The sequence below is a fragment of the Ziziphus jujuba genome, chromosome 9, assembly GCF_031755915.1.
Source record: "Ziziphus jujuba cultivar Dongzao chromosome 9, ASM3175591v1".
Classification (NCBI taxonomy): Eukaryota; Viridiplantae; Streptophyta; class Magnoliopsida; order Rosales; family Rhamnaceae; genus Ziziphus; species Ziziphus jujuba.
In genome coordinates, this window is record NC_083387.1 from 28,458,009 (window position 1) to 28,476,251 (window position 18,243).

General features: G+C 31.6%; 1 protein-coding gene and 1 pseudogene across 13 annotated transcripts; one reads left to right on the forward strand and one right to left on the reverse strand.

The window, feature by feature from the left end:
• Positions 1 to 3,462: 3,462 nt before the first annotated feature.
• Positions 3,463 to 6,727, forward strand: LOC132799371 (DNA replication licensing factor MCM3-like; annotated as a pseudogene).
• An 8,790-nt stretch (positions 6,728 to 15,517) lies between these two features.
• On the reverse strand, positions 15,518 to 18,187 carry LOC132799364 (uncharacterized). 13 transcript variants are annotated; one of them, XM_060820437.1, is made up of 7 exons: positions 18,081 to 18,187; positions 17,747 to 17,952; positions 17,310 to 17,635; positions 17,119 to 17,211; positions 16,146 to 16,294; positions 15,941 to 15,970; positions 15,518 to 15,837 (listed from the first exon to the last, which is right to left on the reverse strand). In XM_060820437.1, the coding sequence occupies exons 1-5, from the start codon at positions 18,095 to 18,097 to the stop codon at positions 16,235 to 16,237; spliced, it is 702 nt and encodes a 233-aa protein (XP_060676420.1). In that variant the 5' UTR covers positions 18,098 to 18,187; the 3' UTR covers positions 15,518 to 15,837; positions 15,941 to 15,970; positions 16,146 to 16,234. The 13 variants fall into 13 exon arrangements, with proteins under 13 accessions (XP_060676420.1, XP_060676419.1, XP_060676416.1 ...); XM_060820436.1 differs by having other exon boundaries at positions 15,941 to 16,003; XM_060820433.1 differs by having other exon boundaries at positions 15,941 to 16,037.
• Between the last annotated feature and the right edge of the window lie 56 nt (positions 18,188 to 18,243).

An 18,243-nucleotide genomic window follows, 5' to 3' on the forward strand; every position in this document is an offset into this window, starting at 1 on the left:
CTATTGTCAATTCAGCTCAAACTGCTTCGGTGGACCATGTCCTGTTTGAAAAATGATCGATTTTCTGTGCCAGTTCCTAATGAATTTGGCGAAATGATGCCATCGTTATCAATGTTAGACATCTTTTGGAACTCTCTAAAATGGAAGCATTCCATTGTTCACAAGTAAACTAACTCAGATGCCAACCTTGATTATCTCCAATAATGAATTCTATTTAGCAACGAAGTCTATTTTAATCTCAACTATAAAGTAAAGGAGGAAAAGTACAGATGTGACTAGTTGCATTACAACTCATCGATATTGCATTGACTTAGAAAGTCTTCTTAACACCGAAGGAAATACAATAGTCTTCTAAACACCAACAGAAGATCAATAGGAGATCGGTGGATAATAAACATACATTTCCGAGTATCAAGGCTGATTATCTGGTGTAATAACAAAAATAAAAGCAATAATGATTTTATTTTCCGTTTTCGGTTTCAAAGAAGAACCTTATTTAAATTTATCAAAGGTCCCGTTTATTTGGTTATTGGGTTTTGGGTGGAAACGCTTCCCACATTTTATTTTTTTTGGGTGTAATTCTTAGTGGAATTCTGTCCCTTAGTAAACTCTTATTTTGCACTCTCCCTCCCCAGTTATCAAAAACAAAAAAAAAAAACAAAAAAAAAAAAGGGATAAGAAAAGAAAAGTATTAATAGATGGTTTATGTGTTTGGAAGATATTACAAAGGTCCTTTCTTCTTTTTAGTTAGGATGAGTTAAATCTTGAATATAGCATTTAATTTTGTAAGGAAATAAGAACAGTCTGGACTTAAATTGTTAATCTTCTGGACATTTCATGATATATTATTACCATTATTTGTCAAGTATCGTAACTAATATCATTAAAATACCCAGCACAAAACGCTAAGAAAAAAAAATCAGTAAAAGAACTAAAAAGAAATAAAAATAAAACTAATACCCCTCATTTGATTGTAACATATACGTTTTCAGTTTTATGTTTTCGGCTTTCTGTGTTTGATTTTTGATTTTATTTTTTTTCCCTAAAACGTTTTCCTTCAATTGTGTTTAATTGGTTCAAGCTACAAGGTTTTAAGCTATAATTGTTTGGCTTTTTTTTTTTTTTTTTGGGTAAATTAAAAAAGGATCTCTTAGTGGTATCATAGATCCAAATCAAAAGTTTTGTATTATGCCAGATCTTAAGCATGAGACCATCCCATACAATAATGGAATTTGCCAAAACTTAAACCGTAACTCTGTGACTCAGACTCACAAGAGTAATGGTCAATCGGCTAACTTCCACTGGTACTAAGGTATAATTGGTTTGTGATCAAATGAATTGTCTATTGCAGGCAAAAAATAAAAATAAAAAAAGAATTGTATATTATTTACGATAAATATCAGATTTTATCATAAAACTTTTGATCTAAAAATAAAAAATAATCATAAAAGGTTGCTAAAAGTCATGTCTTCAGTGTTGCATGGGAGCAAATCAATAACTAGACAATTACAATAGAATTTATTCATAATTTTCCAACTATTGATAAAGAGTCATAATTAGATCATGCCATTAAAAAAAAAATATATATATATATATATATATATATATAAAAGAATAATTAAGACAATGTGACATCAATTATGGGTCTGAGACTGAGTCAAGCATTATAGTCACCATTTACCATTTTTGAGAATAACGTAATATCTTAGAAACTCGATGATGGGTCCCATAGTACGGAAATGTTTGAGCATCTAAGCTTCTAATATACTCCAATTTCTTCAATATATATTTATACAGTCCAATTTCCAAAACCAAATGCTTAGAGCAGCTTAATTATAAGTACTCTCTTCTGTCAATTGTTGATAGCCTTTATCTCTCTAACAATAACTTATCCGGAGAGATGCCAACAGAGCTAACAAATCTCATAAAATTGATCGCGCTGAATTTGTGGATGAATCATTTGACAGCAAAGATCCCAATGGATATTGGCTTGGAAAGGCTAGAAATTCTTGACCCTTCCATGAACAATTTTTCATTGTTCAATTCCACTGAGCATGCCTTCTTTAACGTTTCTGAATCATTACAATGTGTCATATCCCAACCGCTCCATCAATCTATCAAGGCAATCTTGGAGAGGTGCATATTTTCGTTTTGTTTAAAGGGTGAATAATACATTTTATTTTTTTCATAGAATGGTTGCACGTAGAAACGAACGGGGGTGACTTGGAAAACAAGTCAATGTTATTCTCTGCTCTCATCACACTTTAGCTTGCATTTTTAATTGGTAATAGTTTGCATTATGTATATATACATTGTAATTAATGGTCTATGCAATAAATTAAATATACCATGAAAGCTTTGCTTGTGTAACAAGCAACTCCTAATCAATTTTTGTCCGGGATGCCTACACGTAATCCCAGACAAAATTTGTCCGGAATTTCGGTATGAGAGATTGACTATAGCTACATGGGGTTAATTTTTTTTTCTTTGATTATTAACAATTTTTTAATCAAATTAGAAATATCAAATAAAATGAAAGGTGTATTAGGAATTAGAATTATATATCAAATAAAAGAAACTTAATGATGTTATAGAAAGGGTGAAATATTGAGATATATACAACTTTTGTGGATTTGGAAATAAGGAATTAATTGTATATGTAGATCTAAATAATAAATTTTATAGCAAGTATTTTGGTTTTTAATTGGAAAAAAGAAAAGACAAAATTGAAAAAAAAAAACTCAAATTTGAGGGATAATGTATGTCACCTGTGTAGCACATAACCATTTTTAACGGGGTTCTGTAGAGTGACATATATTTGGACTAAAGTGTTAAATTTTTTAAACTTACAGGCATCGGATGTTAAAATAATTTCACTGACCCCTAAACAAGAAATAGCAAATATATAATGTATTAAAGTGTAATTTTTCCATTATAATTACTATATATATTTTGGATTCTTTAAACCTCAATGTTGCACTATTTTTCCTACTTTTTTTCTTTAAATATATATATATAATATATATAGAAATTTTACGGTGTAGTCCGTTTGCATGTGGATCTGCATCAAAACTGATATTTTTTTTAAAAAAAAAATCGACTTTGCTATATATGTATATACAATAAAAATCTGTATTTTTTTTTCAATTTTGATACGGATCCACATGCGAATGTGCCATATCGTATCATTTTTCATATATATATATATATATATACATAAAATCTTTTTTCCTATTTTAAGAATAATGCAAGCTTTAACTAATCAATTCCCTCAGTTTCTTTTATTATTACTATTACTTTTTTTTTTTTCTTTCTTCGGAGTCAATCAAATTTAATTATTTAAGTTGAGATAAATATCCAAATAAATAATAAATGGGAAAAAAAAAATCAAATGAGGTTTGACTTTTACTACCTATTGGTTATCGCTTGCCAATTGAGGCTTAGCTAATAAGGACAAGCAGATATCCCCAACTTTGTGGCCATGAAAAAACAAATCGCTTTGCCTCTGACTCTCTCTGTTCTCTTTCAGTGGTTATTTCCCGTATCTCTCTCTCTCTCTCTCTCTCTCTCTGCGAACAAAAATGGATATCAGCGAAGAAGTTAGGACAGCTCACAAGCAAGACCTCATCAGATTCCTTGAAGAAACTGTATGTGTTTCCTACACTCTGAATCTGCATTTCTGTTTCTCTCTCACACACAGACACACTCTCACAATCACGCACTCTGAATCTGTGACTCTGAAAATGAAAAGGTGTAAAAGAATAAGATCAAGGACGTGATCGATCACAAGCGCCGACGACTCATTGTCAAAATGTCCGATCTCTACGCTTTCCAAGGCTTATGCCCGAGGTTTTAGTTATCTCTTATATATAGATATATATGCCTCCTTTTATAACCTCTGTATTTCTTTTCAAAGCCCTGATCAATTTTTAATTTAGTTTAATTTATTTTATTTTATATAGGAGTGTAAAGAATCCGAGGGAATAGATGCAGTCATTTTGTGATGCGGTTACAGCAGTGGCTTTGGAAATGGCTAAGGCAAATTCGATTACGACTCTAAATTACTTGAAGAAGGCAATTTCTTGTGGGATTTTTGAAAACCTTTTTGCTCGTCATTGTGTTGCTCCTACAGATTTGCTCTCGGAGTTCATAGCTCAATGGTACAAGTCCAGGGCATCGTCACCAAATGTATATATATATATATATGTATATATTCTCTCTCATATGGTCTTCTGTTTATTATTATTATTATTATTATTTTTTAAAAAAATTGATATTTGTTCTGGTTATTTTTGTTTTAAAAAATATGCATCAATATAATGTTGATGGTTTCCTTGAGTTGAAAAAATTTCACAAAGCTCTGGTGTTTTTTCCCCATACTTTCATAAATCGGCATGGTGAATGAGTTAGAATCATAGTAATTTGCATTTCTATAGGCCATTTGATTTTTTTTTTTTTTCCCTTCTTGGATAATTAGAATAAACTAGTTTACATGATCTACTTTAATAAGTTGATAGAACTGCATTATCTAGAGAGAAATATTTTTCCATTATATATTAATTAGTGCCCATATTATAAAAGCAAGTTGTATCAATATCCATGCCAGCTTGTTTCATTGCTTGTATTTTTAAATTTTATCAGCCAAATTTACATTTCTACGTGAGTGCATGATTGCTTGATTATTGCCTCATCACAGGAGTTTATATCGGAAATATTTCGTTGATTTTCTTATGCCAGGAACTAATTTGGTTTAAGTGAAAATTATTGATTCTCTTGTAAGGCCAAAAGTTGTTAAAAGTGTTCACTTCTGTCCTACCACTGGAAACTTCCTCACTCGTGAATACCGTGACATTTGTAAAAAGTAAGGGAGTCCTTGTAAAATAGGCTAGAGCGCCCATTAGCTTGCAAATCCGCTATAGATCGTCGTGGCATGAACTCATTTCCACGTTTTCCCCACCCCTGCCCAAAATCCAACTTTAATGGGCTTCCCTTACCCCTTTTTTTCTTCGACTTTTTATTAGTGCTGGTTCTCTGGTAAGACATGAAATCTTTCTATTTCCTTTATGTTCTCTGTCTTTTATAGCTTGATTCGATCCTACATTCAATATGGGTTTACCCACAGGAACCATATATCCCAAAAGGTTAATTTCAGTTTTTCCCTCCCCCACACCCCCGACACACCCCCATCCCCCCCCCAAAAAAAAAAAAAAAAAACTTTTAGACTATTATTGTATAAGTATTATCATGAAGAAAAAACAATACCATTTCAGGATGAAAATGGCAACTTATTGGTTACTGAATACGGGTTGTGCATGTACAAAAATCAACAAACCTTATCAATGCAAGAAAGTACCAGAGAATTCTGCTCCTGGTCAGCTTCCACAAACGGTGGATGTCATTGTTGAAGATGACCTGGTTGATGAGTGCAAATCTGGAGACCGTGTAGCTATTGTAGGGATTTACAAAGCTCTTCCAGGGAAAAGCAAAGGCATTGTGAATAGAATTTTTAGGTAGTTTCAATCTTGTAGATCCATTACGGTATTTACGGGTGAATCCTCTTATACTATGATGTTTTCCATTTTAAATGCTGAATTTGGTAAAAATTGTCATGCAGGATTGTTCTCATAGCTAACATTATCAACTCAAAAATAAGGCAATTACAGCAAATTGGACAGATGGTGACTGAAAGAAAATGGAGAGTTTTGTTAAGAGAGATGATGCATTTGATGTGCTCGGTAATTCACTTGCGCCTTCCATACATGGGTACTCATGAAAGCATTGATACTATTAATGCTTGGTGGAGTGGAAAAGAACCTAAAGAATGGCACCCATTTACGAGGGTGAGTTATGATGGCTCCATCTTTTTCCTTCTGGTATTGGCATATGATGTTACTGATCCACGTTGAATTGATCAAACCGTCATCCTCTTCTTCGTGGCGCTTACTTGCCTCCCTGCTTTCTTTTTATACTTCCCTTAAAAGCCAGGTCATTCCCAATGTCCGGTCATGAGATTAAACTTTTTCTTTAAAGACATTCCCAATTGTTGTGTCATTAGAACAACGATTTGAGTTACTCTGTTTTGTTCTGTTAGTGACATTAACATGATGATGGTTGGTGATCCTTCTGTTGCCAACTGTCACCTTCCAAGAGCAATTATGAATATTGCTCCCTTGGCAATATCAACCACCGGTCGAGGTTCTTCTGGTATTGGTTGGACAGCTGCTTTTAATTCAGATCTAGAAACAGGTATGTGCCTCGCCTGCAGGCTATAGGAGTTCAGCTTTATGATATTGTCTGACAAATTACAAATCTATCAGCAATCAGGAGAAAGAAGGCTAGAAGCAGGTGCAATGGTTCTTGCGGATTCTGGTATTGTGTGCAACGATGAATGCTTGGTGTAGTATGGTGGCTACAGTAAATCCTACTTATGGAACTGTAAGTGGCATAGTTAAATGGTTATCAATATCATAGGTTGCTGTTCTAAACTAACACTAAGTGCTTTCAGTTTGATGCTTTGGTTGCTTTATTTTGTTTACTTAGATTTCTTGATGTGTATTTTGAACAGTATGATCGTTCATTGACAACAACAAAGAATATTGGACTTCCAGACTCATTGCTTTCTCATTTTGATTTACTATTTATTGTATTGGATCAAATGGATCCTAATACTGACCTTCAAATATCACAATACGTTCTGTTAATGCATGGATATCAATCTGCGTTCTAGTATTTTACCTTTTCTCACACTCTAAAATGACCGAACAAAAAAGTTACTACTCCCCAGGTTCATCTCCCGGGATTGTCCAGTCGTCTATTGGTTTGGTCTGGTCTCCCTGATTCGTAGTCAACAGGAATACTTGAGAAGCAACCGATTGCTTCTTCTGTGACCGTCCCCTTCCCCTCACTTACTTCACTGCCTTCAGTCAATCTTTTTTGACCAACCAATAATTTTTACTTTGTCAACGCTTTGGACCTGTTTTTTTCATTCCCCTCCACAATGATACTTTTATGCACCTTATAGCATTCCAATGGATTTTTTTATATGTTTAATTTGAAAAATTGATATATAAAATCACTTTCCAATTTATTCTATATTTTAACTTTTTAAAATATAATTTGAAGAGCCAAAAACACTTTTCATTATTTAATGATGATCAAATTCCAAAACAACTCTAATATATTTTACTTGCTAAAAAACCAAAAAAATTGAAGGAAAAAAAACATAATAATAAATGTTTATTGAAAAAAAAAATAATAAATGAAAATAAAAAATATTGTTAGAGAAAATTTTAAAACTTAACTCTTTAAATATAAAAATGCTCTCTATTTGGCAAAAGATGCTCTTTACTTTTAGAGAATCCTTTGAGGATGCTCTGAATAACCTTATATTCCCTAGACAAAAGGAAATTTACAAAAAAAAAAAAAAAAAAAGAGTTTTCCTGTTTTAATTAGTAGGTAATATAGTTGTGCAATTTTTATTTGTTATATCATATTAGTAAGAGTTTTACATCTGTTTAGCATGGCTTTTAAATTTGAAAACATCTTTTGAAAGCATTCCAACAATCTCTATAAGAGTTTTTCATTAAAATCAGCAAAGTATGAAAATATTAAAGTTTTGAAAAAGTAAAAATAAAAGTTATCCCATATTTCTATTTATATTAGCATTAATAATGTGACCAACAATTTAGTTCATTATTAACATGATAATTACTAATTAAATACGATTGATTATGTTTTATTCTTAATTGAAAATCTATATGGTAAAAAAAAAATTATTTTGAATAGATAATTAAATTATCATATAACATATGATTCAAACTAACAATAATTATCATAATGGAGCATTTGGATAATAACAAAATTAGTGGAAATTTAAAATTTTCTCAGAAATTGTTTTTTGTTTGGATGATTTTTAAAAAGAAAAATTTATAGCCCCTAACAGAAAATAAATCTCACAACATAGGAAAGTAAAAAAAAAAAAAATTGTCCAAAAAATATATCATTCTAAAATTTTTTGAAAAGTTGATTTTACTAATTTTTTTAATACAATTTTACCTTTAATTTTAATTTATAAATTTATTTAATTATTTTTAAGTTCTATTTTCTTTTATAATTAACCAAACATTATAAAAAAAACTCAAAAAAACATATTTTTTAAAAACTGAATGCAAAAAAATTGATTTTTTCAATACTTTTCATTTTATCAAGCATCCCATAAGTAATAAATAATATTTTTTTATTAATAAATGATGGAAGTCACATTTTATACATATCAAATAATTGGTTAAAGCATTATAATATCAAGATTTTTTTGGTAATAATATCAAAATTTTAATACAAAATCTAATATTTCACCAAAAAAACAAAGTACAAAATCACACAAGTTATCAGATTTCTATTATATGTTGAATTACTATTCATCTGACAAATTTAAGAGGTTAGATAATGGACCCCATTATGCATAATATCAAAATGGTACCAAACACATATGAAAACGCATGCACATTTTTGGAACTTTCGATTTTAATATAGTGAGTAATATTAAATTATCAAATAATACACGTAACTTTTCTTGGTTCAAGCGCTGGCTCTGCCTCTTTTTGATAATGAATATATATATATATATATATATATTTTGGATATATATATATATATATATATTTTTGGAGGCAACTGGTCTTTACAGCGACCCATCTTTGGGTGCTTTAACATATGTAGTAGGCCGGCTACGGTCAGGTACGCTGACGTACTCCCCGTTTATTGTCACAATTAAAAGCATCACAATCGGTATTACTATACACGTGTCAATTGTCACCGGATGGGGAAAAAAAAAAAAATATATCAAATCCAATGGCTGATATAAAATACAGTACAAAACCAGTACGCATAGGATATCCAGTAGATCATATTGGCCCACCGATTCGAGCCCCGAACGCAGAGCCATCTAATTCTTTTGAGCTAACAATGAAGGAGCGGATTCCACGTCACGTCCTACGTGGCAGAAGGAAGTAGTTCTTACGGTACACGTGGAGGGCAATGGGAAATGTCGCGGCTGCATATAGACCGCCTCTGAAATTGTATGCTCACATTGTAACTTTCCCTTTTTCAGCTGTAGACGACAAAGTGAGGGGTTGATAAAGTAACATAGGGTTGATGGAAGATATTTCTAGAAGCTTTATTGGGAAGCCGGCACGTCGACATGAGGGAGAAAAAAAAAAAAAAAGGGGTATGACTTGCGTGGCTGTCAGGAATTTTGCCGGAATGTATGGACTGCTGCGCACCTATCTCTTACTTTAATTATTATTATTATTTTTCACAATGAGCAAGAGTTTCTTCCACTGATGAATCCAACAATGTCCTTGAAATTGATGACTTTTGCAAACTACCAACTAAACAAAACTAAAAGCTGGATTTTCAGGGGAAAAAAACTATTGAATCTGGAAGAAGGTGAGGCTCAGTTTTTTTTTATTTTTTCTTTAAAAAAATGATTAATTTTGATTACATCGGCGATAGCTTCAGTTTTTAGCATTAAAAGCACATACACATTTCCTTATTAGGTGGCAAGTTTAAAGGATCTCATTTTCAACTGTTTCTCGTATTTCCTTTTTCTTTTTTTTCTTTTTTCCTTAAGATTTTTGGCATCGATAAATTTTTAGCAGATTCGTAATTTGTATTTAATATTTAATATTTAATATTTATATTCTTTAAGATTTTCTTTTTTAAACAATAATATCTTCTTAATTTGATGGTGCTAAAATTGTTAAAAAAAAAAAAAACTATTTAGAGGATATTGCTATTAAAAAATTGCAAATTCAAAAACATAGATAATAAATATAATATATAGTTCATAAATTGCAAATCTATGTAAAGTTTAAGGGGCAACAATCTCGAATTTTTTTTTTTTTAACTATTTTACCATCAAGCTGGTTTTCCTTTGTGCGCATGATTTTTTTTTTTATTTTAATAAAACTTTTTTTACTGTGTATTGAGTTAGACAAAACGAAATATATCACAATGATACTGCAGTCTTTTGTTTATTATTTTTCTTTTTGCAATTATGCTTCTGTTATCTCATATAATTATTTGTTGGATTGATATATATTGAACTATATTTTTATTATATTACAACAATTAAAATACCTTTTTCTTTAAAAAAAAAAAAAATTCCTCTTGTATTGATAATGGTAGTAAGGTTCACAGTACAGATAAAAAGGAATGGGTGAGTGTAATTGACTCCCATGGCAAAAATTGAAACAAGCTCATATAGTGTGAATAAATAAAGAATAGACATTTTAAAAAAATATCTGTTTTTATTTTTATTTTTTATTTTTTTTTTTGTTTTTTAAATTATAAAACATTAAATAGGACAGAGGCGGTGTCTCCAAATATGCAACAGTTTGACCATATGATTCGATCCAGAATCCATTGCAACAATGGAGCAAACAAATAAATTAATTAATTAATAAAAGAAATAAAAAAAAATGAATAGTATGTGAAAAACGCTAAAACTGTGTTTGGGGGTGATGTGAAGGAAATAGACATGGAAGTTTTTTGGTGGGTTTTATTAAATGATATGCATGGGATGGGATGTTCATATGAACCTCTTTAATGCTCTCGTGGAACAAATTTGGACCATTTGACCACGTGCAACATCTCTCCCCGCTCTCTTCAGGTACCTCTCAGGTTTGTACAGACATGATTCATGCTTGCTTAATTTAATTCCCCATTTTTTTAAATACGAATTTAACTTCCATTTTACCTTTTTTTAAAATTTAGTTTGTTTGTATATTTGAAAAAAAAATGGAAAACAAAGGGGGATTAAAACTATCAGTCGGTTATCGCTAATCATTACCATCTAAGTATTTAAATAAACTTTATTCATACTAATTTATTCTAATATTATATGATATAATTATTTAAAATGTTAAAAATCAATCACCATCTATACTATTTAAATAAACTTTATTCATATCTATTTACTATAATGATATATGATATAATCATCTTATATATTGAAATCCAAAACAATACAACTGTATATAAAAGAGGGTAAAAAATTTGTATATGAACAATATTATCGATAAATGCATATAAGTTGACCACTTTTTTTTGGTTTTTTTTCCCCTAACTTCAATCAATTTGGCTTTTACATAGTTTGACGTGAGCATGCCATCGTGGCATGAAGCTTTTGTACTTTCAATAAAAGCTTTTGCAAACGGCAAATGAAGTATTTGTTGACTTCCAATTTGTTTTTAACTTTTTATTCAATAAAAGATTTCTGTTTTTTCTTCTTTTTTTTTTTTTTTTTTTTTTTTTTTTTTGTTGTTAGTGAATGAGATTTGAACCGAACAAACTTACTGAAATGGTCCCTATAATATATATCTTGTATTGCAAAGTGTTTAAATTTTGAATCGAAAATATTAAAAAATTTTTTTTTTGGGGTAAAATATTAAAGTTGTTTTGTTTAAACTATTTTCAAGAGGTTTTAACTTGTGAATTCAATTGGACCTGATACGGTGTTGGTCCACTGTCCTTCATGACAGGAAAAGGTTCATTCAAGCTGACTTCGGCTATTAGAACAAAATTGCATGTCACCCTTTGTGGAAACCCCTTTACTTGTTTACCAATTCAAGATATTTTTTTATTCCCTAATAAACAAACCGAAAAATTCAAATTGGTATTTGGTAGAGCCTAACAACCTTATGAAATCAGCCTCAAATTAAAACTAAGTTGGTCAAAAACCTTGGTCAAAAACCATGAATATATATATATATATATATACATTTTCTTTTTCTTTTTCAGAGTTTATTAGCCTCAGCATAACCAAAACCCAACCATCAGAATTTAAGTTGGATTCCCCCCAAGGTTTTCTACCCAAATGTGGTTTTTTTTTTTTTTTTTTTTTTTTTTTTTGGTTCGTAGGACCAATTTGTTATGCATCTTCATTTTGCCTACAAACACAAGCAAAATCTTCTTCACTTTTTGTGGACCTCATATCAATTTCCCCATCTTTCCGATACTCAATTTGCAACTTTCTCTTTTTTTTTTTTTTTTTTGGGTTGTTTTTTCAACCAAGACACATTTATAATCCTTATCCAAATGGCATCCCATAAGTGGTTCATTTTCTCCATCTCTAGCTCCTCTTGGAAGTAAGAGTTGTCTTGAAAGCATATTCGTTATTATTTAAACACGAACTAACTCAAATTCAAATTTTTTGCTTGTCCCTCAAAGTTCCCAAACCCAAGCATATTTGATTTATGTCTAATGGACTAATTAATAATTAGGAACATCTATTTCTTTCCTTTGATTGTATTCCCCTTTTTTTTTTTGTTTTTTTTTTTTTTGAGCCATTTGGTTTTACTTTAGTGAGAAAAAAGAGAAAGATGAATGCAACACTCAAATGTCATTTTGGCTCTCGACGTTAAGAAGGGGATGATTGAAGGAGCCAAAAATTGTTAATTATCCAAAGCATGGACAACATCAAAAGAGAAAGGGCTTGGCTTTGTGGAAACCTATGTTTGATAAAGAGACTGTGCAGTCCCTAAACAATTCCTTTGGTAGGGTTTGATTTTGTTCATATGAAACAGTAGCTTTTTCATATATGAATAATCATTCAATAAAGCTTAACGTGTAAAATTGAATTACATTTTGTTCTTATTTTATTTTATTTTTTAATTTTTTTTCTTTTAAATATTGTTGACAATTAATCTATACTATATATGCAATTTTGCACTTATATTTCCAAACTGTCAATATCATTAGAAGTTTAGCAATGATGACGACAAGAACGATAAACATCCCAACGACAAGACAATTCGTTGTGTTAAGTTTTGGTATCTTTTATTGCATTGAGAATAAGAAACAAATAATTATGTTTGTTAGTTTTTGGGGACAATTATTACCAATATTATAGTAATTGTAAGCATGAATACAAAAATAATATATCAACCATTTAAAAATTAACTATTCAATAAAAAGGTTATATATATTAATCTGTAATTATAACAATTACTGGTAAAAATCAACCATAATATATAGCTTTTGTGTAAATGAAAACTTTATTGTCTAAACTTATTATTATCATACTTGATTTTTATCTTCTAAGTAATAGATATCTTATCAATCTCTCTTATAACATCTAATATGCAATCTTTTCTTTTCCCTTCTTTTAGATAAAAATATGATTAATATTATAAAAAAATCTATTAACTTATTACAACTGACCTAAAAATAATTGAACGAAAATAGAGTGAAAAAATAAGATGAGTGTATAAAGTTGTTCAGGATGAGTGTACACAAAAGCTATCCTGGAATATTTTGATAGCAAATGAAGGCCCAAGCCAACTTACCCGGTCCGGTCTTTTTTCACATCTGCACAGGTAACAATCAGATACTCATTAGTTTTGCGGACCAAAAAAGGGGAATTTGGCCCAATACCCTCATAGGACCGAGGTTAATGATTTTTGCCCCCTCACTTGATATCTTTTTTGTTCTACCCCTCAATATCCATTGTAACCTTCAAATAAAAAAAAATTACTTACATATCCTATTATATTTTAAACCAAACAAAAATCAACTTTTTCTAAACGTTTTTACACGAACACACAAATACAAAAAACCAAACAAACGGCTTTACACGAACACACAAATACACGAAAATCCCAAAATTTCATAAAAATGTCTCAATTTTTGCAAAAAAATTGGATGACTGTTCACCCTCGGTAATTCCCGAGGAAATTGTCGGTAACCAACACATACTCTCTGGAAAAATTACCGACGGTTTCGTCGGTAATTCCCGAGGGTGTACAGTCTATAACATTTTACCAATTTTTTGGGCCCCACAAGTCCCATAACGTGTGTTGAATGCAAAAACATGGCAAATAGGGATTCTAAAATTATGCTAAGTAGAGAAAATCCCAAAATTTCATAAAAGTGTATCAAATTTTGCAAAAAATTTGGATGACTGTTCACCATCGGTAATTTCCGAGGAAATCGTCGGTAACCAACACATACCCTCTGGAAAAATTACCGACGATTTCGTCGGTAATTCCCGAGGGTGTACAGTCCATAACATTTTACCAATTTTTTGGGCCCCACAAGTCCCATAACGTGTGTTGAATGCAAAAACATGCAAAATAGGGATTCTAAAATTATACTAAGGAGATAAAATCCCAAAATTTCATAAAAGTGTCAAATTTTGCAAAAAAATTGGATGACTGTTCACCCTCGGTAATTCCCGAGAAAATCGTCGGTAACCAACAAATACCCTCTGGAAAAATTACCGACGGTTTCGTTGGTAATTCCCGAGGGTGTACAGTCTATAACATTTTACCAATTTTTTGGGCCCCACAAGTCCCATAACGTGTGTTGAATGCAAAAACATGACAAATAGGGATTCTAAAATTATGCTAAGTAGAGAAAATCCCAAAATTTCATAAAAGTGTATCAAATTTTGCAAAAAATTTGGATGACTGTTCACCCTCGGTAATTCCCGAGGAAATCATCGGTAACCAACACATACCCTCTGGAAGAATTACCGACGGTTTCGTCGGTAATTCCCGAGAGTGTACAGTCCATAACATTTTACCAATTTTTTGGGCCCCACAAGTCCCATAACGTGTGTTGAATGCAAAAACATGCAAAATAAGGATTCTAAAATTATACTAAGGAGAGAAAATTCCAAAATTTCATAAAAGTGTCTCAAATTTTGCAAAAAAATTGGATGACTGTTCACCCTCGGTAATTCCCGAGGAAATCGTCGATAACCAACAAATACTCTCTGGAAAAATTATCGACGGTTTCGTTGGTAATTCCCGACAAATGTTTGTGCCAATTTGAGAATTTTTTCTGAACTTTTGGGGTTTTTTCTCCTTATGATCATTGAAAAATGTATATTTTGCATATTGTTGAATTTAACACACATTAGGGGACTTGTCGAGGCCAAAAAATTGGTAAAATGTGATAACCATAGGGGTTTTGGTAATTATCGATGGAACCTACGGTAATTTTTCCAGCAATTGCAAATTGATTACCGCAGGTTTCATCGGTAATTACCGAAGGCCCTACGGTAATCAAATTTTTGTGTCAATTTGAGAACTTTTTGGGTTTTTTCTACTTAGGATCATTAAAAAATATATATTTTGCATGTTGTTGCATTTAACACACATTAGGGGACTTATAGGGGCAAAAAAATTGATAAAATATGATCATCATAAGGGTTTTGGTAATTACCAATGAAACCTATAGTAATTTTCAAGCAAGGACAAATTGTAATATCAATAGGGTTTCGGTAATTACCGATAAAACCGTTGGCATCAGTGATTACTGATGCATCATCGATAATCAACTTTATTTGAAATTTTTCCACTTTTTTTCATTTTTTTGTGGATTCTTTTGTTGAGGATCATTAATAAAGTTATATTTAATATCTCTGTAATAGTAAAAAACATACAAAATACTGAACACACAATGCTATTTTACCAAAACAATACGACAAATGACTTTTTCAACAAAACAATACATGAAACCAACGACTTTTTTACCAAATCACACATTAAGCACTTGAGCTATTAATTACATTCTTACAACATTGCATAACACACGCATACAACAACTAAAAGGATAACAAAATGTTCCTTTCAGCACTAAACAGAAATCTTTCAAAATTCTATTGGTAGTTACTTTCAGTTTTTGTACAAATTGAATGGGAAGATACAATAATAGTGGTTTTTCTTTGTTTCAAAGGCCAAAACAATGTCGTTTAAGACGGGTCCTCCAAGTAATGTTATTCTGTTCCCGTGCAGGATTCACAGGAGCTCGAGCAATTAAGTATTAACGCTGTAATGATCAATTGGTTAGGCACTTATTACTATTGTATGCTCCACGATAATTACAAATATAACTGCAACCATCTTCATTGGCTTCAAAATTTGGCCAATACCTTCCAAGGCTCTGACATTTATCCAAGCTTCTTCTTTTCCCAATCCCATCAAATCAACCACAACTGGATCAGTACCAAGAGAAGCTGAGAATGTTGACTGAAACAAATGCAAAAGAGAATGTTCTAAAATAATATTGAAATTTTGAAGTCACATTCTAGTTGGGAAAGAAAATTGATCTTGTTAATGAATATCAATATAATATACCTTGTACCAAACAAGCATCCTACTTGTTGGAAGACCAATGTCGTGCCATACATAACTAGCTGATTCAGAGGTTTGTGCATAAAGCTGCTTTACATAACTTGCCAACTCAACCTTATATATCCATTGATTCTTGGACAAGTACTCTGGATCTAAAGAAAATTTCCATTAAAAAAAAAAAAAATACTAAATATCACTGGTTAAAAAATATATATAGCAAAGAAAGGTCTCAATTTTTTATATATGAAGAATTTTAATGTGCTCACATGAATAGCATAAAATATATATATATATATATATATATACCTATATCTGATATAGAATCATGCTGATACAAACCAACAACACTAGCAAATAAATTCTCAGCGAACCAGTGGAAAGCACTCCTGCATGATCTGGTTAGATAAGCTCAGACTTGGCTACACGTATATTTAAATACATATATATAAATCATTCACTTTTTATTTATAATATGTATATTTTTTCTTCTGCAGTTCTAGAAGTCAATTTCAAGAACAACCAAATCAATTTATAGAAATATAATGAAGCAATAAAAATAAATGAAATACCCAAATAAACATCACCAGATTATGTATCATGTGATAATAAATTATGATTTTAACAATGTTTTCTAGTCTAAAATGAAATTGAGTATACATACACGGTTTTGTTTAATGGCACAAATTAGTGTCTTTCACTTCTAAGCTAGAACCGTTATTTGGCCTGGAGACAAAAGGGTGTAGAAAGTTGCTGAATTTGGGAGTTAAAACTTAGTATTCTCTCGTATTCAGGAACAGGATTCTTATCATGGGACTTTTTTAACTTCTATCATAACAGCTATTAATTGGTTTTCTCGAATTATCACAATTGTTGGAATATCTGTTGGATGTAGATGGTTTATCAAACAAGAAATGCTTCAACCAGCTCAAGTACTATTTCAATCATGTTCAACTGAGATCAAAGAATTAAGACCAACCTTCAAGAATTTGATGAGTTCCCACTCTGTCTCAGCTAGAACCACAAAAGCTGCAATCAAAACCTCATAACACCGAAATATCCCATCGAAAACCTATACTAAACAATCACAAAGATTAATTCCATAGCTACACGTTTATTTTTGTAAAAATATAACAAAGTGAGGAAAGAGAGAGAAAGAGAGAGAGTTACATCATATCCGTCCTTGAAAGATCGAATGGCGGAGAGAACAGTAACAGCAATACAGAGAACGACTGTAGAGGAGGTCAAGATGCTGAAGCACTTACACAACACCAAGAAAAGGTTCGACCTCCTTCTCAATCTGGTGGAGCCACCCGAATTCAAAGACACTCTCGTCACGCTCTCTCTTCGTCCTCGTCCTCCTCTTCCCCTTCTCTCGGTACACTGAAAAAATTTTCCTGCACTTTCTGGACCTCCCAAGAAAATCCTCTCAGCTTCGAGAAAATTTCCTTCTTTTGCAGCTATTAATGAAATCCATAAGTCCTTTGATAATGCAGCTAAGGGAACAATGTGAAGAAGAAGAAGAAGAAGAATAAGGCAGATTGAAGGAGAAGAAGAAAAACAAGTGCATCGAAGAAGAAGAACAGTAGACTTTGAATATAACTCACTGGGATTTTCAAATTGGAGAGCTGCGAAGAGATGATGTTCTGACGGGAGACCACGTTCCAGCGAGAGGAAGAGAGCTGCTTCGAAGGGAAAGAGAAAGAGCTGTCCTGGGACCGAAAGGGATAAATCGGGGAAAAACAAAAGAAACATAGAGAAATTGCAAGAAAATACCTCGAATCCATGAGATAATAGAGGTCGAATGCAAAATCTGATAGAAAATGAGAGAAAAATTTCTGTCAAGGTTTGAGCTTGGATGTGGGAGATTGAAGAAAAACAAATGGGGGTTTTTATGGAGCTGATTAAAAAAAAAAAATTAGAAAGGGCATGAATACCCACCGAAGCAGAGTCTCCATGGGAACAAAAGAGGAAGCTTCAACTGCTGTTTGCTGCAATGGAGTGTATATGGCCTCTGTTAGACTTTGTGTTCTGGGATAATTTAGGAGATAAGGGTATAGTTGGAATTATGTAAAAACGGTGGGTAGATGTAAAAAGTTTAAAA